General features: G+C 39.8%; 1 protein-coding gene and 1 long non-coding RNA gene across 4 annotated transcripts; one reads left to right on the top strand and one right to left on the bottom strand.

Annotated features, from left to right (window-relative positions):
• Positions 1–3,186: 3,186 nt before the first annotated feature.
• Positions 3,187–5,483, bottom strand: LOC311270286. Its single transcript, XR_014624249.1, has 3 exons — positions 4,977–5,483; positions 4,642–4,707; positions 3,187–4,530 (listed from the first exon to the last, which is right to left on the bottom strand). It is a non-coding gene; the product is annotated as an uncharacterized lncRNA (long non-coding RNA).
• A 2,113-nt stretch (positions 5,484–7,596) lies between these two features.
• LOC311270284 (protein NLRC3-like) lies at positions 7,597–14,674 on the top strand. Of its 3 annotated transcripts, XM_084375061.1 has the most exons (12): positions 7,597–7,780; positions 8,196–8,312; positions 8,404–8,523; positions 8,878–8,949; positions 9,042–9,161; positions 9,390–9,456; positions 9,580–9,808; positions 10,166–11,939; positions 12,024–12,197; positions 12,291–12,464; positions 13,039–13,085; positions 13,211–14,674. In XM_084375061.1, exons 2-12 carry the CDS (start codon positions 8,224–8,226, stop codon positions 13,759–13,761), a joined length of 3,417 nt encoding a protein of 1,138 aa, XP_084231187.1. In that variant the 5' UTR covers positions 7,597–7,780; positions 8,196–8,223; the 3' UTR covers positions 13,762–14,674. The 3 variants fall into 3 exon arrangements, with proteins under 3 accessions (XP_084231187.1, XP_084231189.1, XP_084231188.1); XM_084375063.1 differs by lacking the exons at positions 9,390–9,456; positions 9,580–9,808 and having other exon boundaries at positions 7,598–7,780; positions 10,428–11,939; XM_084375062.1 differs by lacking the exons at positions 7,597–7,780; positions 8,196–8,312; positions 8,404–8,523; positions 8,878–8,949 and having other exon boundaries at positions 9,077–9,161; positions 9,349–9,456.
• The last annotated feature ends 10 nt before the right edge of the window (positions 14,675–14,684 follow it).

Here is a 14,684-nt window from a genome sequence, read left to right as displayed (position 1 = left end):
TGACACAGCTACGGAAGCCCTGAGGGGCAAGAGAGGATACTGGTGATCATTTTCCAAGTTTGATCTCAATTGTTTTTTCTGCTTTGTTTATGACTGGAGAACTGGAAAAAATAAATATTATAATAATAAATATAATAATAATAATAATAATAATAATAATAATAATATAAGTTTATCACGTGAGAAACCAAGTGAAAAATTACAGAGCCCCTAATGGGACACCTGAAAAAAACATTTTTTTCTTGAATTTTCTTTTCTTTTTTTTAACTTTTTTGTCAGTTTTTTGTCCTGAAAACCTTATTTTTCCCAAATTTATCACATATGATTAAAACTTTTTGTCTCTCAAAAAATGTGTATTTTCACTTTTTTTCACACATGATGAAAACACTTTTTTCTCCTGAAAATGTATTTTCCCCTGGGTTTCAACCATGATAAAAAAAACTTTTTTTTCTTGATTTTTTTTTAACTTTTGTTATCAGTTTTTGTCCTGAAAATTTTATTCTTTTTCCACTTTTTTTTCCCCACACATGATAAAAACTTTCTGTATCACCCAAAAACACGTTTTTCACACATGATGAAACATTTTTGTCCTGAAAATCTTATTTTTCCCCACATTTATCACATATGATGAAGACGTTTTATCTCTCCAAAAAAATTCTTTTCAAGATTTTTTTTCCCACATATGATAAGAACACTTTTTTTCTTGAAATTTTTATTTTCACTTTTTCCCACAGAATTAAAAAAAATTTTTTATCATTTGTTTTTTTTCTCCAGAAAATGTTTTTTTCCCCTTGGTTTCACACCTGATGAAAAAACTGATAAAACACTTTTTTTTTTTTTTTTTTAAATGTTTTTTTTTTGTTTTTGTCCTGAAAATAAAGGGAAAAAAAGAAAAAAGGGGGGGGGACAAGGAAAAGTTGTGTTGTCACTGAGGTTGATAATTTTTTGTGCACAGGGGTAATTGTGTGCATACAGATGTTCATAAGTGCAGCTAAGATAAGTCATTTCTCTATTATGGTGTTTGTTCTACACTGTGGTAAACAACAAAAGAAAAGGGGGAGATGTCATATACGGCAGTATAATTGTGCTTGCGCATATACTAGGTGTTATACGGTAATGTGAGGGGTGCCCGCCAGGAGGCCAGTTCTGTTGATACCTGTGTGTTGACCGGTGTTCAATAAAGCTTCAGCTAAACTGGAGAAGCCTCCTTCACAATCATTTACACACACGATAAAAACTTTCTGTATCACCCAAAAAAACGTTTTTTTCACACATGATGATAATTTTTGTCCTGAAAATCTTATTTTTCCCCACACATCACATATGATAAAAACTTGTCTCTCCAAAAAAAATATTTTCACTTTTTTTTCCCACACAGTTAAAAGCTTTTTTAAATAATTTGGTTTCTAACATGATAAACTTTTTTTCTCTTGAAAACATTTTTTTTTCCCCCCCCAGGTTTAAACCATGCGCTGTTTTTATCAATGTGTGAAAAAAACTGTTTCAAGAAAAAAAAAGTTTTTCAGGTGAGAAACCAAGTGACATTCAAGAAAATTTGTTTTAAGTCGTGTGTGGAAAAAAGTTTTTTTTTTTTTTTTAAACTAAATTTTTAAGAAAACTTTTTTCTCTCCAAGGTTTCAACCATGAAAATTTCTTGAAAATTTAGTTGTTTTTTTTCCACACATGATAAAAAAAAAAAAAAAAGTTTCTTAAATTTATTTTTTCACATTTCTCATTCACATCTTTTTTTTCTTGAAACATTTTTTTTCACACATTGATAAAAAGTTTTGGCCCCCGCTCCAAAGAAAGTTTTAACTTCTTTTTCTTGAAATTGTTTTTTCACTTGATTTCTAGAAAGATGAATTTTTTTTTGTCCTGAAAATTGAACATTTTTTCGTGTGCAGGAGAAACATTTAAGTTTTTTTTCTTCACATGTCCAAATTATGCGTGACAATCAGTGGTATCCCTCAGCCTGGGATATCATTTGAAAATGTAAGTTTGATAGGTGAACTTTTTCTCAATGTGTGAAAAACAGTTTCAAGAAAAAAAGTTTTTCACGTGAAAACATAAATTCAATTTATTTATTTTTTTAATCATGAAAAAAAGTGAGAAAAAACATCATTCATGATCATTTGAATCATTTAGTGGGAAAACAGTGTTTTTGGGGATACAGTAAGTTTTTATCATGTGTGGGAAAAAATTGGGAGAAGAAAACAACTTTGAGGACAAAAACTGACAAAGAAAAGTTTTTAAAATAAATCAAGAAAAAAAGCTTGTTGTCATGGTGAAACTAAGTGAAAAAATAAATTCAAGAAAAACATTTTTTCAATCATGTGTGGAAAAGTTTTCACACGAATGGGAACTTTTTATCAAGGTTGAAACCAAGAGAAAAAAACACTTCTGTGTGCTGATGAGTCTTGTCTTTCACATTTAAATAAGAATTGACGATTATTAAGATTTGTTCTCTGATAAGACACACAGACCAAAAACTACCAAAAACTAGCAAAAACTAGCCCCATGACATCTTAGGCTGTTCCTCCATGTCCAAGGATCAGTGATTGATCAGTTACGCAGATGTGTTAAAGTTGTTTCACCTCCTTTTTAAAAAAATGTTTCAGGCAACTTCTTCCATCACTTTTCAAGTGAACAAACGAGCGGCAAAACAAAATGTCTTTGAGGAACAATTTGCCTTAAAGTTTGAGCTTTTCTCCCAAATTGTTTGATTCATTACTTCCCACATCCCTCTAACTGTGTTCCACTATTTAAACAAACTCTGGCTCTTTAATTATATATTCCTTTATTAAACCCAGTGGGGAAAATAACATTTTTGCCACATATATAATATATAAATGCACTTTATCAATTATTCAGTGCATACATAGGCACTACTCTATTCCATAGCAAGCAGCAGATAATAAACAATAAACACAAAACATACACAGTGTATTTTACTGATTCACCCGGCAACAAGCTGAGTCACAGCCGGCCAACCAGTCTGATTACCATGACAACCAGCATGCCACAGCAGAGTGTGTGTGTGTGTGTGTGTGTGTGTGTGTGTGTGTGTGTGTGTGTGTGTTTTGCTGAATCACAGGAACAGGAGGCCGCAGCATCAGTCTTCATACAGAATCATATAACTAATAAAACACGATACAATAATAAATCTAAATCGCTGTTTTTAAACTGGGATCTGGTTCAGCAGTGATTTTATGACAATTATGAAAATCACATTTACAAATAAACACAGAAGAAATGCAGCTCAAAGTGTTCGACACTGAAACAAAAAATGTACAGAAAAAAACAAGATAAACAAAAAAAAGGTTCATTTATGTCATTCATCCATCTCGTCTTTGTTTACAGGCGAGTTATTTACTTTTAGAAGAAAATCTTTAACCTCAGAATATATTTTCCTCTTCACCTGTGATCACACGTCCGTGCTCTCACTGGTGCAGTCAGCCAGACTCACACAGGCAGTAAATACAATCCCGGGTTTGATTTGCACCAGATGATAAGAAAGAAGCTTAATGGGAGCAGTTTAACCTCAAAGAGTTCAGAGAAAAAACCCCGTCTTTTAGGGAATTTAAGCCCAAAGTGTGACTCAGAGCTGAGTGCTGTATGACAACAGCGACACCTGCTGGCCAGAGGCAGCAACTGACAATAGAAAAAGGCATTTGATCTGTGTGCTTTAAATATACTTTGAATTCTTACAAAGACAAATAATATTAAAATACCACATTAAAATGTCTTTAATCGTCCCCGTCTCTCTCTCAACACACTGCTGCCACACCGACAACCCCGGCTGGCCCGTCTCCGAGCTCAACATCCCTCAAACATTCAGTTTACAGAACTTTATATTGACCATCAATCGCACTTTATATCAGCTCGACATGAATTGTGCAATGTGAAATATGAGAAACATAATTGTACATATGATCAAATATACGAAAATACAGAACTAGCTCGGCAGCTCGTCTTTCAGTCTTAACTGTCAGAGAGAGACAAACACTCGATGTGTTACAGAGGTAAACAAACTGCTGTGTTTTCAGCTTCATTCAAAGAAAAAATGGCGTCCAGATCAGAGGCTGATCTCTCCTGTCCTGTGTGCCATAACATCTTTAGAGATCCTGTTGTCCTGACATGCAGCCACAGCTTCTGTAAAGACTGTGTGCAGAGCTGGTGGAGAAGTAAGTGTCCTGTTTTTAAGAGAAGGTCATCAAAGTTTGAACCACCTGTTGGTTTGGTGGTAAAGAACCAGTGTGAGAGCTTCAACAGAGTCTGAGGGTCTCTGCAGTCTGTCTGGACCATCAGCAGCCGGTGTGTCTCGTCTGCAGAGACTCAAAGATGCACAACAACCACAGATTCAGACAAATCGATGAAGCTGCACAGGATCTTCCTCATCCAGAACTCATCCAGAGAGGTTCGACTGCTATCGTTTTGTCCTCGGCTCTGAGGGCTTCGACTCAGGAACTCACAGCTGGGATGTCGAGGTCGGAGACAGTCCAGCCTGGGTTGTCGGTGTGGCAGCAGAGTCTGCTGAGAGAAAGCGAGATATAGGCTTACAGTCCAGATTATGGGGAATAGGGCTCTATCAAGGTGAATGCACAACATGCTCTGTACCCGGTCGATGCACTATTTTCTTACTGAGGCAGCTCCAGAGGATCAGAGTTCATCTGGACTGGACCAGAGGAGAACCGTCATTCTCCGATCCTGATAACACAAACACATCTTCACACACACTTTAACTGAGAAGTTGTTTCCGGTCATAAGCACAGGAAACATCCTCCCCCTAGAGATGTTACCGTTTGTCTGTGATGATAAATGTGTTGACGATGAGGATTGTGGTGAAATTCTTGACTACGTTTCCATGTAGAAGCAATGTGTTTAAACTCCCACTGAAGATATCAGCAGTTAATGTCTCTGCAACAAGTGAGTTAAAAGTTCAACCAAAAAGGAAAAGTCAGTCTTTATCTACTCACCCTCATGCTGATAAAAAGTCAGGTGAAGTTTCACAGTCCACAAAATATTTCTGGAGCTTCAATGCAAGACAGTGTTTCAACATTCTCCTAAAAAATTGAAGTAACCCCCCCAAAAAAATCAGATAAAATGGCTCCTTACAGCTTGTCCAGCATCATCTAAGCCTCCAGAAGCCCAGAGATACAAAATTGATTTGAAAAGAAATTATTCACAACCTTTTTCAAGCCAAAATCTTCACTGTAGCTGCTGAGCTAAACGCGTCGGGTCTGAAGTGAGCACACAAGCTCAACTTTAAATTGAGGGTGTAAATAAGGTCTTTTCAAATCAATTACTTCATTGAAGTTAGTTTTAAGTTGGATATTCAACAGACATTAGCAAGCTATTCACACATTGCAAGTGCACCCGTATTGCAGACTTTACAGTAAACACACGGAGGAGACGGCTACAGCGTGTACCGACTTCCTGTTTTCAAAATAAAAATGTGGGATATTTAAAGTAGAGATACTGTGTTTCAAGCTATTGAGAAGCAATTGAGCTAAAATGCTAATTTTTATATATAGCCTAAAAATTAACGAAAATTATGAACAGATGTAACACGTAAAAACAAGAGGTGTATCTCATGCAGCCAGTGTAGTTACATGATCCCACACTGATTTTGAGTCAATTGATCACATGCCCTGGAAGCTATTGAGCTAAAATGCTAATATTTACATTTAAAAATTAATTTAAAAAAAAAATAAAAAAAATGTAGAGATGTAAAATGTAAAAACAAGAGGCGTATCTCATGCAGCCAGTGTAGTTACACGATCCCAATATGATTTTGAGTCAATTGGTCACATGACCTGGAAGCTATTGAACTAAAATGCTAATATTTACATTTAAAAATTAATAAAAAATAATAATAAAAAAAATAATAATATTTAGAGATGTAAAATGTAAAAACAAGAGGCGTATCTCATGCAGCCAGTGTAGTTACATGGTCCCACACTATGTGCAGCATCACAACACGTCTCTCCTGTTTCCTGTTTTCTGCCTCTGCTGTTGCCCTGACAACGTGACGTCACGTCCTCTCCCCTGGCTGAGTTTAGTTTCACTTTACTGGGGGGGCTCATCGTGTAGCAGCTTCTTCTTCTCTCCATATGAAGGTTCGTACGAGACATTTTTTATAACTGTGACTCTTGAATGACTTGACGTGACTTGTTGTTCTTGTCGGCGCCGTTTAACTCCGCTAGAAACACAAGAAAAAGCCAGAGAAACGAGCAGAAATGGAGCTGACTCAGGTTTAGTGCGGTGATGTGCTCATCCTGCGGCTCCCTGTGACCGTTTGACTTGTGTAGTAGGACTTTTAATGTCTTAAATGTAGTCCACGTGTTCAAACCTTCACATTTAAATATTGTTTAAAGTCTTATTTTACTTATAAACTTCATTTTTATTCCAAAAATATGATGTTATTATGATACAGGCATGCATCCCCTCCCATGGAGAAAGTATTGCATAATAATGGGAATGACAGGAGACAGTTACAGGAAGTTACATCATATCTTTCTCTGTTATTAAGTGATTTCTTTTTTTTTTTATGTTTTATTAAACTTGACAAGGGGGACAAGCATACAACATCTAAACTGTTCCCACATTTAACATACAAACCTCAACAATGGTTTACTTTTCATTTGTTATGTTGTTATTTATGTTTTCTTATATATCTATAAATAGTTTTAATATTTTAAAACTATTTATAGATAAAATGACTATGTTCTAGCGCCATCATTTCAACATTTTGCATCATTTTAGCTGAGTAGGTTTTTATGAGAGAAAGTTATAAAACAAGTACCTGTAGCTGTTTGACATGGAAGCCCGGGGACTTTACCATAAAACTCTATATAGACAGCGAGTGTATTTATAAACAGCAGAGTGTAAGAGGAAGACAAAGCAGCAGGAGGACGGACGAGTTTACGAGAAAGGTTTCGTTACGTGTGTTTTTTTCTCAAGAAGCTGTAAAGTCTTATTTGTTTTGTTTGTCGTTTGTCTGCCTACAACATTGCACTGATCGTCTTTTTCGTCAATAATATTTTAAATAAACTAGCATGTGGTTCTGTGACCTTGATATTTTAACTAGCAATGAGAAAATGAACTGCTCTGCTAGCAGAACAGGTTTTAAGTAACAGAGCTGACATATATAATGTTATCGCTGTTTGTCAGTAAACATTGAGGTAATGAGGGCGGCATATGACCAGGATGTATTATATATCTTATTAACCTATTACCTTATTCATAATAACAATAATATAATACATGTATTTATAGAGCACCTTTACAAACAGAGTTTACATATTTAGTTTTATTATGATTTTGTTGATTTATCTGTATATTTATAAACCCCCATGCAGATGAGAGTCAAAGTAAATGTGCGTTCCTGCTCGCTGTGATACGAATCACGAAACAAAAAAAAAACAAAGAAGAAGAAATGTTGGACAGAGAACAGTGTGTCCTTCAGTGTTTATCCATATACGTTTCTGAAGCTGTCCAACATGTTCATCCACATTCCTCAGAAGCCGTACATTTAAGATACGTACAGATAAGTTTGTGTGGCTGTTGTCGGCCTTATAACTGCTGCAAAAACACTGTAAGAAGTTTACAGCAGCTCAGAAAAAGAAAAGCAAAAGAAACGCACAAATGATGTAAAGGATGAATGTTTATGGTGAGTTTTCAGTGGATGTGCTGATCAGTGATTGGACTGATTCTTTCAGATGGAGGCAGAAAGTCTCCAGCAGCTGATGCTGATGTGAAATCTGCAGCCACAGTGAAGGTAACATGATTAATTTTGGATTATTAGACTAACCTGCCCACTGCGTGCTCTGACCAGATACAGTAGAGTGGGGAAAAGAGGAACATCTCAAATGTTCAGAAGCTTTTAAAGTCAGTAAAGAGAAGTGGAAAGAGGATTGTGAATGTCTTTATTTAGATGTGACACTGCAGCTCAGCAACAGCTGAGGAGGAGAAGTATTTACAGGCGTCTTTTATCAACTTGATTTAACAAACTTGCTACCCGATGGGGATTTCCTTCATCACAAGTAACGGTATTGGCACATTTAACTCAGATTGTACTCGTACTAGTGGAAGGTACAGTGGAAGCTTGATAGCTCATCTCCAGTCGGAGCTCTTTGTGTTTATCATGTGACTAATAGTAATCATGAGAAATGATGTGTGAGCTCTCTCTGCAGGTGTTTGTGTGCAGGTGTGGCCTCAGCTATGAATCAGTGTGAGCTGACAGGGGAGGTAGTCCCTCCCTCTAAAACCACTCTGTGTGGGGAACGTGACAGCTGGACCAAAGCTCAGAGGTGAGATCTAACTGTTAGTTACTCTTCTTCAATATATAAGTCACAGTCTAATCACTCCATGATTATTTACACTGTGTGTGTTGTGTTGAAGCCCAGAACAGCAGCACCCACCTGACTCTCCTGCATCTGGATCTGAATACAGCTGTGTGACCATGATGAGTGATGGGTCGATGGAGCCTCCTCTAGCTTTTAGGAAATCTGCTGCTGGAAGGTAAAAAATTTAAACTGACTTTGTGACACAAAGGCTCAATCCAATTTCCAAGTGTCACCCCTACCCCTCATTTTTGCCCCTCAGAAGAGAGTTACAAGTGTTACTGGTTTAAATCTCCCCGTATGAAATGAGACATCCTTCATCACAAGTTTTGGTATTGGCACATGTTACTCAGATTGTACTCTTACTAGTGAACGGTACATTATCTGTACTGGATACTCGTTTAATCCAAGTACTCGCTCAACCCTAATGTTTAGTATCAGCATAAGTTTGATTATCTCCAGTCAGAGCTCTTTGTGTTTATCATGTGACTAATAGTAGTTATGAGAAATAATGTGTGAGCTCTCTCTGCAGGTGTTTGTGTGCAGGTGTGGCCTCAGCTATGAATCAGTGTGGGGAACGTGACAGCTGGACCAAAGCTCAGAGGTGAGATCTAAGTGTTAATGACTCTTCTTCAATATATAAGTCAGCACTCTAATCACACCGTGATTATTTACACTGTGTGTGTTGTGTTGAAGCCCAGAACAGCAGCACCCACCTGACTCTCCTGGACCTGAATCTGTACACAGCTGTGTGACCATGATGAGTGATGTGTCGATGGAGCCTCCTCTAGCTTTTAATACATCTGACGCTGGAAGGTATAAAGTTAAAACTGACAATGAAACTAAGGCTCAATTCCTTACCCAAATGTTACCCCTACCCCTCAAAACAGAGTTAGTGGTAGTGGTTAAAATCTCCCCTATGAAATGGGACAACCCTGGGATCTGAGAGCTAGTGAACCTTGCATCCAAATATCTGTTCATGGACCTTTATCTTGTGTTGTAGACGGACATGACGTGAGCTATTTCTTCATGATTCCTCCACAGAGTCGACAAGGAGGACTCAGAGGTTCCCAGCGTTCAGCATCAAACACTCCTGGACTCCATACTTACAGTCTGTACACTTAAACTACTTTTACATCTGTAGTGTTGATAATCTAAATGCTGCAATTTGTAGGACAGTATCAGTCTGTCCAACATGAATTTGATGTTTGGTCTCATTCGTAATCTGATCCAGATGCTGGAAGAGAAAATTGTTACTTTTGTGAAGAGCGAGCTGAAGACGATCAAGACTGTTCTGAATCCAGATTACCCAGAATGCTCAGAGAGTCAGAGGGAGGATGAAGAGGTGTTGGACGCTGAGGAGAAGGAGCAGAAAGGGAAGAGCAGAGAGGCATTTCTGAAGATCACACTGCACTTCCTGAAGATAATGAAGCAGGAGGAGCTTGCCAACTGTCTGCAGAGCAGTAAGACCATTTCTGTCATGATTCTGTAATGAAGCAAATTTTCGTGGACTTTTATGAATTTTTCTAGAGATGAAGGGAAATAATGCTCACATGGTCGTAACGTGGGAGCAACATGGACGCCGAAAAAAGTTTGTTTGTTTGTTTAAACAACACGTTGACAGCTGTTTCCAGTATTTGAGTGACAAGGAAGCACGAAGAAAAAGATACGATGACTATACAATAAATGTCTTTGGTAAAAGTTTCTAACCATCAACTCGGTGATTATTTGTTCTAGTCGGAAAAATCTTTTTTGTACTCATTCTTTGAGGAAGTTACCCGCTGAAGTATTTTCTTGTTCTTGTTCTTGTGTTCACTCAGGATATCCTGTTCCAGTTTGTTTCCAGCGAAAACTTAAATCCAGCCTGAGGGAGAAGTTCCAGTGTGTGTTCGAGGGAATCGCTAAAGCAGGAAACCCGACGCCTCTGAATAAGATCTACACAGAGCTCTACATCACAGAGGGAGGGACCGGACAGGTCAACAATGTACCCGAGGTCAGACTGATTGAAACCGCATCCAGGAAACCAGACGGAACAGAAACAACAATCAGACACGAAGACATCTTTAAAGCCTCACCTGGAAGAGGTCAACAAATCAGAACAGTGATGACGAAGGGAGTGGCCGGCATCGGGAAAACAGTCTTGGCGCAGAAGTTCACTCTGGACTGGGCTGAAGACAAAGCCAACCAGAACATACACTTCACGTTCCCATTCACGTTCAGAGAGCTGAATGTGCTGAAAGAGAAACAGTACAGCTTGGTGGAGCTTGTTCATCACTTCTTTAGTGAAACCAAAGAAGCAGGAATGTGCAGGCTTGAAGACTTCCAGGTTGTGTTCATCTTTGATGGTCTGGACGAGTGTCGACTTCCCCTGGACTTCAACCGCAATCAGATCCTGACTGACGCTACGGAGTCCACCTCAGTGGATGTGCTGCTGACAAACCTCATCACGGGGAAACTGCTTCCCTCTGCTCGCCTCTGGATAACCACACGACCTGCAGCGGCCAATCAGATCCCTCCTGAGTGTGTCGACATCGTGACGGAAGTCAGAGGGTTCACTGACCAACAGAAGGAGGCATACTTTGTGAAGAGATTCAGGAACAAGAAGCAGGCCAGCAGAATCATCTCCCACATCAAGGCATCGCGAAGCCTCCACATCATGTGCTACATCCCGGTCTTCTGCTGGATCACTGCTACAGTACTGGAGGATGTGTTGAAGACCAGAGAGGGAGGAGAACTGCCCAAGACCCTGACTGAGATGTACATCCACTTCCTGGTGGTTCAGTCCAAACGGAAGAATGTGAAGTATGATGGAGGAGCTGTGACGGATCCACACTGGAAACCAGACAACAGGGAGACGATTGGGTCTCTGGGAAAACTGGCTTTTGAGCAGCTGCAGAAAGGCAACTTGATCTTCTATGAATCAGACCTGACAGAGTGTGACATCGATATCACAGCAGCCTCAATGTACTCAGGAGTGTTCACACAGATCTTTATAGAGGAGAGTGGACTGTACCAGGACAAGGTGTTCTGCTTCGTTCATCTGAGCGTTCAGGAGTTTCTGGCTGCTCTTCATGTCCATCGGGCATTCGTCAACTCTGGAGTCAATCTGCTGTCAGAAGAAGCAACATCCTCCCAAAAAGACTTCTATCAGAGTGCTGTGGACGAGGCCTTACAGAGTCCAAACGGGCACCTGGACTTGTTCCTCCGCTTCCTCCTGGGTCTTTCACTGGGGACCAATCAGAAACTCCTTCGAGGCCTGCTGACACAGACGAGTGGTAGTTCACAGACCAGTGAGGAAACTGTCCAGTACATCAAGAAGAGGGTCAGTGAGAATCTGTCTCCGGAGAAAAGCATCAATCTGTTCCACTGTCTGAATGAACTGAACGATTGTTCTCTAGTGGAGGAGATCCAACAGTACCTGAGATCAGGAAGTCTCTCCACAGAGGAACTGTCTCCTGCTCAGTGGTCGGCTCTGGTCTTCATCTTACTGTCATCAGAAAAAGATCTGGACGTGTTTGACCTGAAGAAATACTCCGATTCAGAGGAGGCTCTTCTGAAGCTGCTGCCAGTGGTCGAAGCCTCCAACAAAGCTCTGTAAGTAGAGAGATCATTGGATTGATTTGTCTAATTTTAAATAATCTGCTAATTTTCAGCTACTTTGTTCTTCCTTCTCTTCAGACTGAGTGGCTGTAACCTCTCAGAGAGAAGTTGTGAAGATCTGTCCTCAGTTCTCAGCTCCCAGTCCTCTTGTCTGAGAGAGCTGGACCTGAGCAACAACAACCTGCAGGATTCAGGAGTGAAGCTGCTGTGTGCTGGCCTCAAAAGTCCACACTGTACGCTGGAAACTCTCAGGTCAGGGTTCATCGAGACTGATTAGCACAGTAACCTTTCCGCCCTCCCAGTACTCAGATTATGCGACTTGTGTGTTGTTTTGTGTGTTTGCAGGCTGTCAGGTTGTCTGATCACAGAAGAAGGCTGCGCTTTTCTTGCCTCATCTCTAAGTGCAAACCCCTCCCATCTGAGAGAGCTGGACCTGAGCTACAATCACCTCGGAGACTCAGGAGTGGAGCTGCTTTCTGCAGGACTAAAGGATCCAAAATGGAGCCTGGACACTCTCAGGTATGAAGAGGCCTCCTGCAGCCAGAGATAATCAGTCTCCATCTGTGCAGTTTTATCTTATTTTCACTCGAGGTTGACTGACACCGACATCTGAAATCTCAAGGAGACTGAAAACCGATATTTGGTACAGGGGGAAACTCTGATAGCATCTGAAATGTTGAGTTTATTTTCTTTTTCAGAGATCCTTTATTGATTTTTTTGGGAAGATGGTTTACTCGGGACAGACCAAACCTTGCAGGAAATTGAATTTTCTCTCTTTTGTTGTTTAATGTTGAATCCCTGAAGGGTGGGTTTTTTTTGTTAAAATCTGGGATCTCTATTTTTGGGGACTTTGTCTAACCCCAACATGCAAAAAGCCAGCAGGACAAAGTAAAGCTGCTGTTGTAACAATACTGCTATTTTGTTTTTTGGAAGAAAGTGGAAATGTAAATAAGTTTTTAGGGCAGAAAACCCTGCTGATCTTTAAAAATCCAGATGTGACTGAGACGTTTGTAGAGAATGACAAACTTCTGTGTATGAGAACGATGTCATTTCCATGTTTTCATGCTGAAAGAGGATGTGTTTGTTCCTTCAGGGTGGAGCCTTGTGGAGACCAATGGTTGAAACCAGGGCTGAAGAAGTGTAAGTGTCTTTTTTAGTCACATACATTTAACTCCTTCAAATTTCTGTCATCATCAAACTGTCAATAAATGAACAGATGATGGATCAATAACTGCAGCTGTGCCGTTTCTTGTTCCCTCCATCAGATTTCTGCGAACTCACGCTCGACACAAACACGCTGAACAAAAAGACAAAACTGTCCGACAACAACAAGATGATGTCCCATGTGGAGGAGGATCAGTCGTACCCGGATCATCCAGACAGATTTGACCACTGGCCTCAGCTGCTGTGCAGTAATGGTCTGACTGGTCGCTGTTACTGGGAGGTGGTGTGGAGCGGCAGAATCCATATAGCAGTGACTTACAGAGGAATCAGCAGGAAAGGAAATGGACACGAGTGCTTGTTTGGGAGGAACGATCAGTCGTGGAGTCTGGTCTGCTCCGATACCATCGGTTACTCCGTGTGGCACAACAACAAATCCACATACATCACCAGCTCCGCCCCCTCCGCCGGCTCTGACAGGGTGGCGGTGTACGTGGACCATCCTGCCGGCACGCTGTCGTTCTACAGAGTCTCCTCTGACACACTGATCCACCTCCACACCTCCAACAACACATTCAAAGAACCTCTTTATCCTGGGTTCAGGTTCTGGTCTGACAGGCCCGGTTCCTCGGTGGCTCTGTGTTCTCTGTATTGATCTCTCACCTGAGCTGGTCAGTGTATATTTTTATTTATGTTCATCTCCATTTATTAATCTGATTGTTGTGTCATTATTTAAAGTCTCTCACTATATGTTTCCAGTCTTGAGTATTCAGTTTTATATATTTATTACCTTCCAGTCTGTTACACTAGGTGTTGTCGCTTCTGATTATTGTGGTCATTAGGAGAGGCCGTTTCTGACCGGTTCACTCACAGATGGATCCCATCATGCACTTATGTATTCTCCTATTCAGCTGTGCAATTTTCAATGTGCAATGGTGAAAATTCAACTGTTATTTACTTATTTATTGTTTTTTAATTTATGCTTATCTCCATTTCAGTACCCATTTTGCTGCGTTTCCCACATCAAATGAAATGGAAAAAATTACATGTGTATAAAAGAGATTCGGTGAAGATAAACAACTAAATAAACCTGCAGGTGCCCAAATCCTGCAAACAGTCTTGATTATCTGACATTTTCTGTGTGGGATATGTATCGTGGTACCTGGCAACCCAAACCAGAAAACGAGTCCTAAGAGGAAGAATGTTTTCAGATGTTTTTCACCGTTTTGTACATTTTGTTTTATTTATTTCACTGTGAGCTGTGAATATAATTTCACATCTTTGTATTCAATTTGTTACTCTGTGGTGTAGGGTTAGATGGGGGTTGGCCATTTGCAGATATCCCAGAAAAAAATCCTTTTTCACAGCCTAATGTCGTCAGGAATGGGCACCAGGCTTTTCTAAGACAAAACTCTTCTGCAAATAGCTCTAAGCAACTGAACTGGGGCTGTTCAACCAGGCTGCAGAATGATAAAAAGGAAAAATTCTCAACGGGGCCTAAATAGATCAGAGTTTCCTAAGTCTGCATTTTTATCAAGAAAGTTGTTATAATGAACCGGATTGCCACTCCTCACCTCT

The sequence above is a fragment of the Pagrus pagrus genome (assembly GCF_965226575.1).
Source record: "Pagrus pagrus genome assembly, chromosome: 15".
NCBI classification, from domain to species: domain Eukaryota; kingdom Metazoa; phylum Chordata; class Actinopteri; order Spariformes; family Sparidae; genus Pagrus; species Pagrus pagrus.
This window is presented reverse-complemented; position numbering and strand designations above follow the sequence as displayed.